General features: G+C 44.9%; 1 protein-coding gene across 1 annotated transcript; it reads right to left on the reverse strand.

Annotated features, from left to right (window-relative positions):
• Positions 1-1,030: 1,030 nt before the first annotated feature.
• On the reverse strand, positions 1,031-14,383 carry LOC144135005 (uncharacterized). The gene is made up of 4 exons (XM_077667783.1): positions 14,322-14,383; positions 11,069-11,149; positions 4,822-5,118; positions 1,031-1,340 (listed from the first exon to the last, which is right to left on the reverse strand). Exons 2-4 carry the CDS (start codon positions 11,145-11,147, stop codon positions 1,039-1,041), a joined length of 678 nt encoding a protein of 225 aa, XP_077523909.1. The 5' UTR covers positions 11,148-11,149; positions 14,322-14,383; the 3' UTR covers positions 1,031-1,038.
• Between the last annotated feature and the right edge of the window lie 1,032 nt (positions 14,384-15,415).

Raw genomic sequence — 15,415 nt, forward strand, 5'->3', positions numbered from 1 at the left:
GAGTCCCTACGTTGTCCTTAACTTAAGCTGAACCCTTTTCATTATCCTCCACGTTTTTGCCCCAGGGGTAAGTACTGGTGAGATACAGCTGTTATACACTGTTCTTCTGGTGGCTGGAAACTTCTGAAGTGTCCAGATAGGGTAGAAGCCTTCCGGATGGTGGACGCCGGCGGAGAGTGGTCGTGGGTGTGTAGTGGGCTCCTCTCAAGGGCTTGTAGTGAGTGAATCTATCTGGTGGGTGGAAGTGGGTTTCATTCCACTACTGCGTGGGCTTCTGGAGGGTGAGAAGGGTGGAGTCCTTCTGGAAGGTGGAACGGGGCGAAGAGTGGAGGTTGTGCGCGTGCACAGGGGCTCCTCTCATGGGCTTTTGGTGCGGTGACACTTTTTCACGGTGCAGGTTGGTGCTGGGTTGCGCTCCTGGGGGATAAAGGGAGTAGAATGATGCATTTGGTCTAGTGGGTAAGGGCTGGGTTGGTTTATGGATTCTGAAGGGTGGAGATTGGTGATGACTGGGTGTGATTGGGTGTGTGGGTGTGTAGTAGGCTTCTCTCTTGTGCGTCTGGTGTGTCAAGGTATTCTGTAGTGTGGCCGAGTGTGGAGAGTAGAGCTGGGAGGGGCTTCTGTAGGGCAGAGGCTTCACTCCTTTGCTGTCACAAGCCGACGCTTGGATTCTGCGGAATGGAACTGCTACTGCTGTAGCAACAAAAGCATATACCATGACGCTTTGTGCCGCTGTCTTAAATTTTCTTTGCACGTCGTAGGCGTAAAACTACTGCGAAATTACACTGACACGAACTAATGGTCTAGTTTCAGAGCCAAGCACTATTCCGTACAATTCGTATGTTCTACCGTTTTAAGTTGGAACAAGTGAAAAATATCCGAAGCATCCGAATACCATCACGTGACAAAATACTAATTGAACAGTATTCACCCAACATTTCCGCAACTCAGCTTCTGAGATGAGGGTAACTACGCACGTAATGTTAGCGCATTAACTTCATCGCTTGGAACCGTCGTCGCAAAACGTCAGTTTTCAACTCAGGGCCGTTTAATTCTGGTCAGGCGTCCCACGCAGCTAAACACATTCCTCTTCAAAATTCTTTTCAAGCCACTGACAAGCCGCTCTTCCTCGTTGTTGAACAGCTGTTTGGATAGGTAGCGAAGCGACTTGTCCTCTTCTCCGCTGAAAGACCTCGCTTCGAAGGTAGGCAGCCCAAGGTTCGTGAGCGTGACTTCGTCAGCGCAGAGCCGAACTCTGCCGTCCCGGCGGTTACGGCGGACAACAAATCGAACGGTGAGGTCGGTTCCTTTCACGACTGTATCAAATTCTCCGCCTACTTCTGCGAAAAAAGAGAGTAAACGTTTGTAGGACTAGGCTTATCGGCTTTGCGGCATGAATCAGCGAAAGCTGTTATAGCTTTGGTTTAGCTATAGCCCGTGGGACAACCCTCAGGTTGCGAGTTAGTCCGCCCTCTTCCTTCCACGATACCCACCCTCTGGGTTCTTACCGTGGCAGCTACCTTCTGGCTGCGCATTCCTCCGCCATGACCTAGCAACCTGCCCACCGTGACAAGCAGCAGTGAAATCATTTCGCTGAGTAATGTCCTACGCTTGACGTCGTAGGTTACACGCTATAATGCAGGGCCATTAGGCTAAACCAACCCTATATCAGCTTTCACTGCATAAATTTACAGAAGCTACTGCGGACTGCTTACGTGCTGTGAATGCGAAATCATTTGTTTGTCGTCGTGGGCTACTAGCTATGTTTGTTTACTAGTTAGTAGTAGTTATTAAGTATTACTAATGTCTCAAAGGCCTTTAGATTGAAGACCTTTGTGGTATTGGCCTTTAGGTTGAACGCATTGAGGTCAAAGGTATTTCGCGTGAAGGAATTTATGCCAAAGACCTTTAGGGTGACGGTCTTAAGGTTGAAGACATTTACAGTAAACGCCTTTAGGCCTTTACCATACCCTAAAACGTGTCTTTATCCTAAAGGCTTTCACCCTATAGACAAACTAAAGACCATTTGGTGTCTATGTGCACGTCGAGTCCCCTATTGACTCTTTAACGGTTGCAATGGCAGCTGTGCTGATAATGCCTGTGTATTTTTGATAACCATTTCGTCTGGACGACATTGCAGGGTTTCACTGCCAATGGAACGTATGATATTTTGGAATCAAATAATCACAGGGTGGTTACGAGTTTGCAACGCGAAAAGCTCAGCGTTAGCAGGCTTGTGATCGCGAAAAAATACAGAAATACTAGAGTTGACGTATCAGGATTTTCTGGTAATGTGATCACTAATTTGGAAAAATAGGGGTTTTGAGATAACGAGATTTTTTTCGGCATAGTGACACCAGTGTTGTCGTACATAAAAAATCGGGCGAATCATGCTAACTAGTAAATTAATTACCTAAACGTTTTAACTAATAAAGATAGGCTCCTGATTGCAAGTAGAAATTGGTAGACGGCCGTTAGTAATAACCGTGTAAAACTTCGAAAGCACAATTACCCTCGGTGCTGTGGCTCGACAAAATTTGGCTATCTCGACTAGATACACGCAATGGAGGGGTTGCTTTGCCTGCATGCTTCTCTAAATTATATTTTGGCATGGTGAAGACAAAACTAGTTAAGCCACAGCAGGAAGGGTAGTGACGTTTTCAAAATTCTAAAAACTTGTATGCCTAATACTAACGGCCGGCTACAAATCTCTAATTTCTATCAGGTACCTATTGGTAATAGAGTTGACTGTTAGAATTTAGTTGACGACTTTAGTAGTTAACATAATTCGTCACTTTTTTGATGTCCGCCAACATTGGCATGACTATGCCGCAAAAAGCTCCTCTTTACCTCAAAAATTACCGATCACCTTCCCTGAAACACCCGAGAGTGTATGCCCTAACCACTAGGTCAACACAGGAATGGCCTAATGGTTTAGTCATCCGCCTCGTATTAAGGAGATGCGTAAAGGCTGAACTCGTATGTCTGATGTGCACTGTAACCGGCGGCTGCCCGAAGGTTCTGTTTCGCCCGTGGGTGGCCAGCGGCGGGCTAGCGCAGGTCGAAGGCGCAAAACTCGTAAAGGAGAATAAGAGCAGCTAATTATTTAACTACTAAGCCACGAGAGTGGGGTCCTTATATGCGGGAGCTGCTGGGCTCGTAGGTGAATGCTGAATTTTTTTTTTACCGGTGGTGCTTTGCATCCTCCGGGCCCGGAACACTATGCGGACGCGCCGCCGACGCCATCTCTTTTAGGAACGAGCTAAGACCCAACGCTGTAAAAACTTGAAAGTGCGCAGAACACTTTGGTTAATCTCGATTGCCAAACCACGTGTATCCACTCTAGCCTGTCTCACCTCAAAAATTGGCACCGAATAAATCGTGTATGAGGTGTAATAAGTTAAGGTTGACGTTGTACACTATTACTGATTAATTTGATACATGATAAATTATTACTCCTAGTCGCTGTCCATTGCGTTGGTTAAAAATTGTTTCTTCAACACCTAAAACATTTTCATTATTTATTATATGCCTTGAGTCTTAGACATTTGTTTCCTCTTCTTTCTGCTAAAAATAAATTTCAGTACCCTAGTCCACATCATACGAAATGAGAAACACACATTTTCCGTAAGAAGAGAGGTCTAAAATTTAGAACAGCCAGTTGGTAAAAACTCAACAGTCTTTAAACGCAAGGTGGGCAGAAAACTGGTTGACGCCAGCGCTTGTGCTACCCATTATTTTTTTTGTCTTGCGCTTAACCCTTACAAAAATGGTCTATAGACAGTCTATAGACTTCTTAATCCCTCTATTCTCTTGTTATAAATATTTTCGTCTATTCATAGTCTATCGACTGTGTATAGACAAAAGTCTACTAAAAGTGTATGGACATAAATCTATAGATTGTAGACTGTCCATAGGATTTGTATTTCCTATAGACTTTTCCCTACTGTTTGCCTATAGAAATGCTACAGATGTTTACGACAGAAGTTTGAGGACAGTCTACCGAATGTCTAAAGAAATTTTTGTAAGGGAAAGGCTCCACTGTAGCAAAATAAAGACGGGCGCTGTCAATTCAAAGTCGATGGAAATTTTCACTATGAACAACCAGCTCACCCAAATGCAACGATGTCAATTCAAATCATTGGCATGCAGCTACAGTGCAGTCCGTGTCCAACATTCTTGGACAAACGTTTTGAATATTGGAAGACTGTAAGGTACTGGTACACCAATATTGAGGCAAATGGTTCATTTTGCCACAATATGAAAATCTCTTTTTTTTGGTGTTTACATAGGTCGAATAGAGCCGTTAATAATGCCATAGAAAACCAACGGGGAACGCATTTGACGCCAGCAAAAACGTTTATAGCAAAAATTTAAAGCCTGCCGACGGGAGACATGCTGATATATTGACTGTTACAGTGAAATCTTGCAATATACGAAGAAATTGCGACATTCAAAAATGCTTTTGTCCAGAATTGTTGGGTATTGTATTGAAAAATGTAAATGTTTCAATGGGTGCAGGAAATAGGATTATGGACCATTTTGTTTAGTTTTATATTATTAACGTCCCGAAGCGGCTCGGGCTATGAAGTTTGCCGTAAAAGAAAATTTCGGCCAGCTGGGTTTCTTTAAGGTGCACCCACATTGAACAGCACACGGGCCCCTACCATGTCGCCTCCGTTTAAACGTGAAAGACGTGGATTCGACCCGGCTGCGGAGTTAACCCTATAAAACCAAACCAAACGTTCAGTAATCCTGTTTGGTGAGCCGATTCAAACATACATACATTTTTCAACAGGAAGGTTACAATATAGCGATTACCTGCGTTGCCATCACTACCATGGCGTGCGCCGAGCTTCCACCAGAGGGTCGACAGTACGGTGGAGAGAGTGTACCTGGCTTCGACCGTATCCTTTCGGCCCCGGAAGCAGTAGCGTTTGAAGCCCTTGGCATCGTGCTGCCCCACCTGGGTTACATTCAACTTCCAGGCCGTGGTGTTGGCGTAGTCGTACCCGCTGACCCTGCCGCTCACGCCGGGAAGCGGGATCTTTCCTGGCGATTGATTTCTGATCATCTCGAGCAAATCCATCACGGTCAAGTCGCCGACTGGTGGCCAGTCTGGGAACGGCGGACAGCCATCATCAAACTCATCAGCATACGATTGAGCTCATCGTAGAAGAAGGCGCTCACGTTGCGACCTCCAATAACTATTTAAACTCAGGTTCATGAAGTTCGGATCCATTCTCTCACTCTAAGAGACTGATCACTGGCTATATGTCGTGCTCAAACGCGTCCTGGCTAAGACCTGCATGTCTTTTGTTGTTTTCTTGTGTGCTTCAACTTTCGCGCTGGTTTTCCGAAATCCATTCCTGCTCAAGAAAATTGAGTGACATTAGTTTCAGCTAGGATGCCGTCAAGCGCTTGCTGTCTTAGTCATAATTTTATCCTTCCGACCGTGGACGTTATAATTAGCCTTTTCCTTACTGTCGCTCCCGGTGTTTTTCCCAGCCTAGCCGCTTTCGACATTACAGATCGATCTATAAAAGAGCTGAATAGATTTGCCTGTCACAGGCAATCGTTTATTCTCTAGCACACCGAAATGGCAAGTACTATATTGGTTCAGTCACGGCACTTATAAAGACATAAGCGCTTAGATTTAATTAATCTCAAGTGAAAGAGAAACGTAACTGACCGCCAAAAAGTACGAGGAAACCTAAAAGCTTAAACATAACTTGCTTGGTACACTGCAAAAGTTAATAAATAGCATACATCTGATAGGACAATTCTACGAAAACAACTGCATTTGCCCTGAATTATTACTTTCATGGTTTTACTCGAATCACTGCTTTTTACCGTAAGCCAGTGCTTCACACGCTCGATAGAAGTTTTTTGAAGGGAACAGGTGGAGGTGGTGAGTGGGTGTGTTTCTGGAGGTTGGCGGTGGAAGTGTGGGCAGCCTCCTCGGTGCGGAGGTAGGTGGAACTTCTGGGGGGAATCTGGCTTTCACACTGCGTCTTCGAATTCGGTTTCGCCGTCGTTTAGACAACAGGGAAAGGTGGGCTAGTTAAAGGTTCGTACTTTTATGCTTATAGTAACATTGAGAACGACGTGGGACGACGAGAGAAACAGACAGTGACCGAGGGCAGAACTTCAACTGAGTTTTACCTCGTAGACAAATCACATTTATACGTTCGTCGTAATCACACCTGGAAAATAAAAAAAATAAAAAGAATGATGGTCGATTTGCGCAGTTAGGCCAGATGCGAACTAGGTGTGCTAGCTGTTCGGTTTTCACTTCGGTTCCGGTGTTCAGATACAGTGTTTTCTTTTTTTTTTGAACGCGAAATTTATTGTCCCAGGGCATCAATGATGGGTGAAGGTGTGGTGAATAATCTAAATGAATGGAAAAAGGTTAGCTGATTTGATGAAGTCCAGTAGAGAACGATGGTACGGTCCCTGCGTCCAGGCAATGTATAAATAAGGGTTGCTTGGTGAAAGACCTGCTGCCATCACGTGCCGGATCCTTGTAGGCTTGAGAGCTGGGCAGTCGCACAGTAAGTGCTGAATGTCGGCCTCAATGTCCTCGCGTTCACATATCGGACACCCTGGCCTAGGAAACAAATATCGGTAGTGAGGCCACTTCCGAGTAACGGCAGGTGTGACGGCAACCCCGACCCGGATCCTCCTAAGCGCAACCTCCTCTTCACGGGTAAGACCGCGGCGGAGGGTTACCGCACACGGAGGGATGAGAGCACGTGTGCGGCGCCGGAGGAGTTCCTTTCTTGATGAAAGTAGGGTAAAATTGTCCAAATGAGGGAGCCGAGGCGGTGATGAGTTAGAATTCGCAAGGCGGGTCGCTAAATCTGCCTCCCTTTGATAGGTCAGCAGATCCCGTGGGACCCACTCAATACGTACTGGCTGCGGGATGCGTGCCGCGAGCCGGTGGATGTCCTGACATAACGTGGGACAGCGGCTAACACGTCGTAGCAACCGGACAACTTGAAGGGCGTCAGTGCGGATGACTACGCGGGCCGCAGGGAGCATAGTTAAGTTGACCACAGAGCAGAGTGCTTCTTTAACTGCAACGACCTCAGCACAAAAGGACGAAGGGGGTTCCGTAAGCTGAAGCCAAGAGGTTTGATTCAGGGCACGTCTGCACGGGCAGTAGATAGCTGTTGTTGCTCTGCAGTTTTGTATGCTTGCGTCTACGTAGACAACAATGGATCCTTCAGGCAGGCAAGCATCTTGTTCCTCAAATTTTGTTCCTCAAATGGTGGTATCGCCGAGAGGCTGTTCATTGCTTCGCCAGATACAGTGTTCATGGATGGCAGTTGTTCGGACAGCGGTAATGGGTTAATCTGCAATATATGCGCTACTGGTCAATCTCACTCATAGATCCCTGGGAGTCTTCCTACCACTCCTGGCGCAGTGGTGCAGCGGTCAAACGAGTTGTCACTGCCCTTCTGTGAACAGGTGCTGCCATCGGTGGGACTTGGGTTACTTGGGTTGAGGTGCGACCCAGGTTGCTCTGCCCGAGCAGCCGTTCACAATTAATTGAGCTGCCGCCTGGAACGGTGGGCAGGTGAGTCGCCTGCCACAAAACTGTCTTCAGACAAACACACAGTGGCTAAATGCAGGGTATAGCCACTGTTAGTGCTAGCGCATGCACTAAAACTGTCATGCTGGCGTGTGTGGCACACACTTCTATCTAGGTTTAACCAGCAGGATAGTTTTTGTGGTGATTGTTTGTTAGTTTTCACGTCTGATTACGACGAATGTGTAAACGTTACGTGTCTCTGAAATAAATCTCAGTTGAGGTTCCGCGATCCGTCCTGCCTGTTTCTTCCGTCGTTCCATGTTCACGCGCTTACAATATGCATACAAGTTCGCCGTCACAATCTCGTTCCGTCACTGCATGTGCCTGTAGTGTGCGCAGACCTTGTGAAAAGATTAGAAGGTGGCGGTGGGTGAATGAGCAGACCCCTATCTAAGGATCTAGGAGTGCGCGATGCGAAGGTGATTACTGTTTCTGCCGGGTGCTGGCTTCGGTCTCCGAACCCAGGCAAACGCCATCATTTTTGTATGGCGACATTGGTACTGCTTATGCAATAAAATAAGCAAACATAAAGGGTCATTTTTGTAAATAGACTGAGAAATCTTTCTCATACACAGATAATACGTATTCCATCAGAAACTAAATTCAATATCTTAGTACTACACAGCTATGAGAACACAACGGGAAAAGATCTTCTGGTTTGTGCTCGACATTGTATTGTTTGTTTAGAAAACAAATTCGATAAGTAATACTGTAGGAGCGCAAAAATTATAACAGAAATGTTATAAAAAAACAACAAAGCTTTGACAAACTTTGCGCTAGAGATATGAAGACCGCATTTTTGTCCCATAAAAATGGCCAGATGCCAGCTCAAACTACGCCATTTATTATTGGGTCCTGAAAAATAAAATAGAATAGCAACAACCACTTCTAACTCAACTGTGAAGTATATTTTATGTATAAGTAAACTATATCCAGTATTACCCAATAAACGCTAGAAGTCCCAGACGGGAGCCGCAGGTTTACATTCAAGCAGTGCGAAGCTCGCCACGTGATTCATGCTATTCCTGCAAATGTCGCACCAGGCCTTGTGCATACACTATCCTTTTTTACTAGTTTTATTCGCGAGCTTGGCTATTTTCAAAAAGTATGGGGTCTTTTAGAAGTCACAGTAACACCAAACATAACTTTAATGAAAGAAACTTGTAAACAAGTTGAGTTCAGTGACTGTCAGCTTCTCTTTTTTAGGAGAGCAAGAGAAATTGCAGCTAAACAGGACAGTACATCTATTAACGCAGCAGCCTACCTCAAATAAATCAACACGGGTTAACTTACGGCCCGTTTGGTATTTCGAAGAAATTAGAACAAAACAATAATTCTACGCGATAGCTTGGACAAAGAAAACCGCAATCATATCACTACACTTCAAAGTATCTTTAAGTATGTTAAGTCAGAATCTGTAACCATCTTAACACTGTTCAATGTCCCCAAATTGAAGAAATTTACGCGGTTACTTTACTTGGTAACAAAATTGTTGTCGATAAAGAAGATGCAACAGTTCGCCTTCACTTGCAAACTAGTTTTTTAAGTGACCATTTTCTACTCCTGTGGAGTAGTTTAAATTCACAATTAAGAGAGATTATACTGCAACGTGAAATTTACTTCAGCGTTTTCCGATGATCTAGCATCGATAGTAAGATTAGATTTTAGAAAAGAACTTGAAAAAAAAGCGCACCCAGGGCTAAATTTTGTCAGAGCAAGTGCGCGTCCCAAAAACCCTTGAATATAATAAGTAACTGACGATGCTTCGTATAGGAGGCACCACTGTTCTACCTGTTCGTGAACACATGGCACGCGCCACTCATTTGGTGGCTTTTTTTTTTGTTATCTTACGTCCCATACTCAAGTTTTTCATTTTATTTATGGGCTACGGGTTAGCTAGTTTGTGCTTTATATATTTCATTACACGTGATAACGCTATGTTTTCTTCTCCCTTCATTCAGGCCTGCACGTGCGCGCATTTTTAAGACCAAATGGTATATCACAAATGAAAAACGCAAACAGTATCACAACAGTAAATCAGCCGCACAGAAAAGCTCCGACTCCAGGCGATGAACTGACATACATGCAACTCAAATTAGCTTGCCCTATTGAAAGTGAAGAGTCGCGTTTTCCAACCTTCTAGAGGTGCGATGTGTCAGCTAACAAAGAAGGGAGTCGGGGTCCACAGAGGTAGATAAAACTAGCTGCATACCCTATTGAATAATTTCAATAGGTTTGAATGAGTCAGCAAATAGGATTAATGTCACATTTGCTTTTGTTATTTAGTATTAACGTCCCGAGGTGACTCTGGCTCTGAAGGACACCGCAGTGAAGTGCTCCAGATAATTTCGACCTCCTGGGGTTCTTTAACCTGCACTGACATCACACAGTACACGAAAGTCACGGTTTCGATCCCGTCCGCGGCAGTCGCATTTCGACGGAGGCGAAATGCTAGATCCCCATGTACTGTGCGATGTTAGTGGACGTTATTAACCCCAGAGGGCCGAAATTATCCAGAGCCCTCCACTACGGCGTTCCTCATAGCCTAAGTCGCCTTGGAATAATAATCCTAAAAACCAAACCAAATGTGCCATAATCCTATACGCTGACCCATTCGAACCTAGACCGGAAAGACGCGTGTTCGATCCCGGCCGCGGCGGTTGAATTTAGATGAGGGCAAAATTCTAGAGGCCCGTGTGTTGTGCGATGTCAGTGCACGATAAAGAACCCCAGGTGGTCGAAATTTCCGGAGCCCTCCACTACGGCGTTCCTCAGAACGTGAGTGGCTTTGAGACGTTAAACCCCCATAAGCCATATAGATTTTTCAATGGGGCGACCACAATCATAATGCTGCAAGCAACTTTATTGCGGCAAGCGCACATGAAAATGCCGCAATAACTATTCTTATAATGACGATGTCAGACCTGTTGCCTCTGTGCCCTAAACCGAGATGTAATCCAAAGTGATTGGGCTGATCCCACCACTGCATTTTACCACAGCAGAATTTTAACGAGCACTGCTAAGACTCTATTGCAGATTTTTTTTTTTGACGACATCAATGTTCGTGAACAAGGGAGCAAATTATTCATTTGCATCCACCCAACGCAGTCATACGGCTGTAAAAGAAAGCTTTGTAGCCCTAAACATTTGACCAACACTGTCCCCACTTCGAGTCATTGATCAATTCGCTCTCACCGTGCCATATAGCCATCCCGATTATCTCATTTCAGGTGACGCGGTGGTCCCTGTTTCGAACCACGGAGAAGGACGAATTTTTCTTTAACTACGAAGTTTCTGTGGAAGCTGTTAGCTTTCTTTTCTAGCCGTTTGGGTGCGCTTTGGGTGGATGCAAACGAGTAATTACAAATTTACTCCGCCTTTGGGGATTCCTCTAAATATTTCGCCAATGTTCGTGAAATGCAATGTCCCAGGAAAGATACAGGTTGACTATTTGTGTGCTGAATTACTCACTCCGGCATACTCGTGTCCTGGAGGAAACCACTGAGATGACCAGGCATATTGTCGCCCACGCGGTCGTGCCTCTAGCCATCTCTAAATGGAAAACAAAAATTAGGGGGCACTTCAGCTTCGTCTTAAGGCTATGACGCGACAGCGTGAATGAAATTAGCATGCATCAGTTGGCACACCATCCCACGTGATGCACCACAGGACACACAAGGTCGTGCTTTAGCCGGATCAAACGAAAGTGCTTTAGTGGTTTAGGGGTAGCATATCTCAATCGCAACGCAGAGGTCAGTGGTTTGGTACCAAACTAATTGTCCCAATTTTATTTTCAGATAAATAATTTACTGTACATCCTTACAAGTCATAATGACATTTGAGTCATGCTGTGGTGCCATAAGCACAATTTCATTATAGTTTTAATCATTTTCATTCCACAGCTCAACGTGTGGCGTCGCAACCCTCTCGATCATTCGCGATTTTCCATACATTCCAGATTTTCCAGCACCAGCAACAATTGCGGTTTCTGCGCTAAACGGAGCTTCACATCATCATCATCAGCCTGACAGCGCCCACTGCAGGTCAAAGGCCTCTCCCATGTCTCTCTAATTAACCCTGTCCTCTACCAGCTGCGCCCACCATATGCCCGCAAACTTCTTAATCTCGTGCGCCCACCTAATTTTCTGCCTCCCCGTGCTACGCCAAATGTTTCGTGCTTAGCAATGCAACACCGCCAGAATTTTTTAGGAAAGTTAACGGCGTAGTAACTGTCGTACGTCTCGTCGCACACCTCAACCGCACCTTATGGGAAGAGGTAGATGCGACAACGTTGAAGGGTAAATGCCCATAATGAATGTGGAAATGATCATTCTCTACTTTACATTCATAGATCGCTCGGAGCCCTCATACCACTCCTGGCGCAGTGGTTAAGTGGTTAAGCCATGCGGCACTACGTCTTAATGCCCTTACTTTTGCACTTCTTTAAAATAATAAATGTTAAGAGCAGAAAGCTACTAAAAATGGTATGTATCATTTGTAAGACCTAGAATATTTACAGCATACGGGAAAAGAACCAGACTGTATTACATTCCATCTTTTTTTCAATGACTTCCTATAAGATTCAACAGTTGTATCTGTAGTAAAAGCAGATAAACAATTGAATGAATGGATACTCCATAAAGTACAATAAATAATTTGGTGGGCTACTAGTCATGAAGAAAATTTCCCTTTCTGTTTTTCAATAATAATTAAACCAATTGTTTTCTTCAATCTACGAGTAATTAGCTCCTCTATTGCTCATTCTACTATATAGCTGCTAGTTATGTGCACGAGATTTAGTATGCCATAGAGGACTGGTGTGCATAGTATAACACGAATGTATAAGAGGAACATGTAAAGAAAGATGTATAAGCTGACTGTTGGCGTTGTATGTGTTTGCAGTGACAAGTATATGTGAGAGATGTAAAGCAATCGTAATTTTACCGATGATGTAGAACAGATTCTGTGGTGTTTAAAGAACGATGTATAAAACAAATGTTTTTTGAGTGCGCGTTCATTGAGGATATAGTTATGAGAGCTAAGTATAGGACACTGACAGATGCTGATTTGTACGATTGACCCGCATAAAAGCAACATTGCTTTCGCAGGGACGGTTAAAATTTTGTAATGTAAAAATGACCGCAATAAATTCTACAACTCAGCATTATCGAGAGCCGCGTACCAGTGTTTCAAAAGCATGTCACAAGTGACGTCCAGTTATTTAGACTAGCAAGCAATAAAACACATCCCTCACTTCTCCGGGACACAAAACTGCACAGGTACCGTGGGTCAGTTCAAGAAAGTTGCATGTTTCAGTTAACCCCATGAAGTGCAGGCATTGAAAACTTCGGGAAAATGTTACGACCTTCGAGATTTTACCACTATTGATCCTTTCATTGCAGGAATGTCAAGAAACAAAGACTGGTCAAGAGCAATATGGCTGCAGCAAAATTAAATCGGATAATTTTGATGATTTTCGAATGTATGACGAAAACAAAACCACGCGTGAATAAGTAGCCAAACGCAATAAATGTACTTATGAATGGCCCAACTATCCTTGAAGGTTTGTCTTGCAAGGTGTTTTGTTATCAACACTTTTTAATAGTTGCCGTTGTTTCAGCAGGCTTCCTGCCTCTCTGGCATTTGACAATGACTTTTCTTTGACAAATATATTCGAAACGACCACTCCATGAAGTATGTTAGCAGATGATGCAGTTCCGCGAGCAGAAATGAACATCATTCTCATTTTTACGCTCTGCATAGCAAATGATACGTTGAGTGTTGCAAAGTTAAAAGGAACTATGACAACAGCGTTTTGCCATGAAAAAGCTTTAGTGTGATATAGATCTTGGCCAAAATACTTCACGACACTAACGACCTGCTTTTGAACTATATGTTGGAGCACATACGCTGCCCCTGAAAGCCCAAATGTTTTGTAAGGCGAGATTGAAGGCCCTTGCCTGGCAGAGAACTGGAGCTTCACGGCTGTCACAGGTGCTCTACAACGTAGCTGAAAAGCGAGCCGTCGCTACTGAAACAAGGTTTATGATGCAATAATCTCATACAGTTTTGGTCACACAGATGTCAAAAGTTATCATAAATATCATGCAATATACACGACAATGTATAACATTCGTATGATATGTGCATAATATTTTATGATAAAGTTTTATGAGGCTATTGCATCATACACCTTTTTTCAGCGGGTATATGTGATCCGAAGACTTTTGATCGAGGGTGCACAGACAACTGTGATACCAGAATAGACAATGAATTAACATACAAGACCATACTTTGTTCACTTATCAATTTTTTGTCTAAGTTGATAATGCCCCGTTCTCATCGTCCACTCAAAACAAAACTGCTTATAACGGAGGAAAAGTGTGCCCTTTTTACTAATACTTTGGTGCAATTTTTGCTCGAATGTGGATAATATATTTCGTTTAATACTTAAGGCACCTGTACATTCCAGGGGCCGTATTCCGTAACCCTTCTTCTCTTCATTGCTTTGGTCCTTTATCATTGGCACCGGCCTCATGTGACGTCAGGGCCAACAGCTGTCGAACATTGTCTTATCAACCCCGTTATTGAAGTCTGGTTTGACCAATAGCAAGAAGGCAATATAAAGGAAAGAAGAAAAACGAAGCTTACAAGCTACGGCACCTGATTTCTACGCCTCGAACCACTGGTCATCAAAGTCATCACCCCATTAGGACCCTCTCACCTTGGACACTGCGAAACTCCCAACATCCGCGATGGCAACCGCAAAAAAGAGCGTGCGCTTGGGGCAAGAAAAACAGACGTTGTGCGAGCCTCGGGGGCGCACGTTTTCCGAGCAATGGGTGCCATATGCCATAGCGGCACGTGAATAGAAAGATACACGAAGACACCCGTGTTCCCAGGAATGGCGGGAGCGTCTTTGCGCTCCTAATTGTGAGGAGAAAGACATCGATCACCGAGACTTTCAGGTAGAGAGGTGATTATTCACTCGCATATTCTCGACGGCACGTGGTAGGGCTTGCTTTTTGGAACGCCCTCGGGGCTTTGGACGCGCAAAAGGGAGCCTGTGCACAACGGCGCCAGCTGCTCGGGCATTTTCGGTCTCTGGAAAACACAACGCGCGCCTCAGTACATTAAAAGAATACCCAGACCGGCTGCATCGTTTACGTATTTGTTTAACGCTCATTATGGATGGAAAAGAAAAAAATGGCGGTGGTTTAGCTCTGGTGAAACCTGTACTGGCGCGATAGCTACAGCTGGCCGAGTGGAGCTTGGTTACGTGACCAACCGCGTGATCAGCCTCGGCGCAGCGCCACCGGCAGCTCCTCCACACCACGTGACCAACCAGGTGACAGCATAGCGGCACAGCCACCGCCACGGCGCCGCCGCGCTGAAGGCTCGAAATGCTACCGTAATGTATTTATCCCTACAAAGTTGGCGGTGGTTTAGTTCAGGTTACATCTGGAGTGACGCGATAGCTACAGCTGGCCGAGTGGAACTTGCACAGTTGAGTTTCGAAGTTAGTATTTCACCGCTCCATTTCTCTGGGCGTTGCTTCTTCATCTTCGTCCCACTTGACACGGCGCATGCGTAGAGCAGTTGCAGCTCGGTTTCGCCGGCGCGCCGCGCCGCCAGCAGCAACAGCTGCTCCGCACCACGTGCCCATCCACGCTGAAGGCTCGAAATTCTGCCGTAATGTAGCGCTCGCTACAAAAGATCACCGTATTGCTACGAGTGTCGTGACTCGAATGGTCAAGCGTTAGCAGAGACGGGGCGTCGAATGTCCCTGTGCAGAAACACCAACGAGGTCGTCGGCTG

The sequence above is a fragment of the Amblyomma americanum genome, chromosome 5, assembly GCF_052857255.1.
Source record: "Amblyomma americanum isolate KBUSLIRL-KWMA chromosome 5, ASM5285725v1, whole genome shotgun sequence".
Classification (NCBI taxonomy): domain Eukaryota; kingdom Metazoa; phylum Arthropoda; class Arachnida; order Ixodida; family Ixodidae; genus Amblyomma; species Amblyomma americanum.

Coding starts and splice junctions, on each gene's coding strand:
- LOC144135005 (XM_077667783.1), bottom strand. CDS start 11,147: ATGGCTAGAGGCACGACCGCGTGGGCGACAATATGCCTGGTCATCTCA. Junction 5,119..11,068: donor CAGGACACGAGTATGCCGGA/GTGAGTAATTCA, acceptor CGCCGTTCCCAG/ACTGGCCACCAGTCGGCGAC. Junction 1,341..4,821: donor TGGTAGTGATGGCAACGCAG/GTAATCGCTATA, acceptor CTTTTTTCGCAG/AAGTAGGCGGAGAATTTGAT.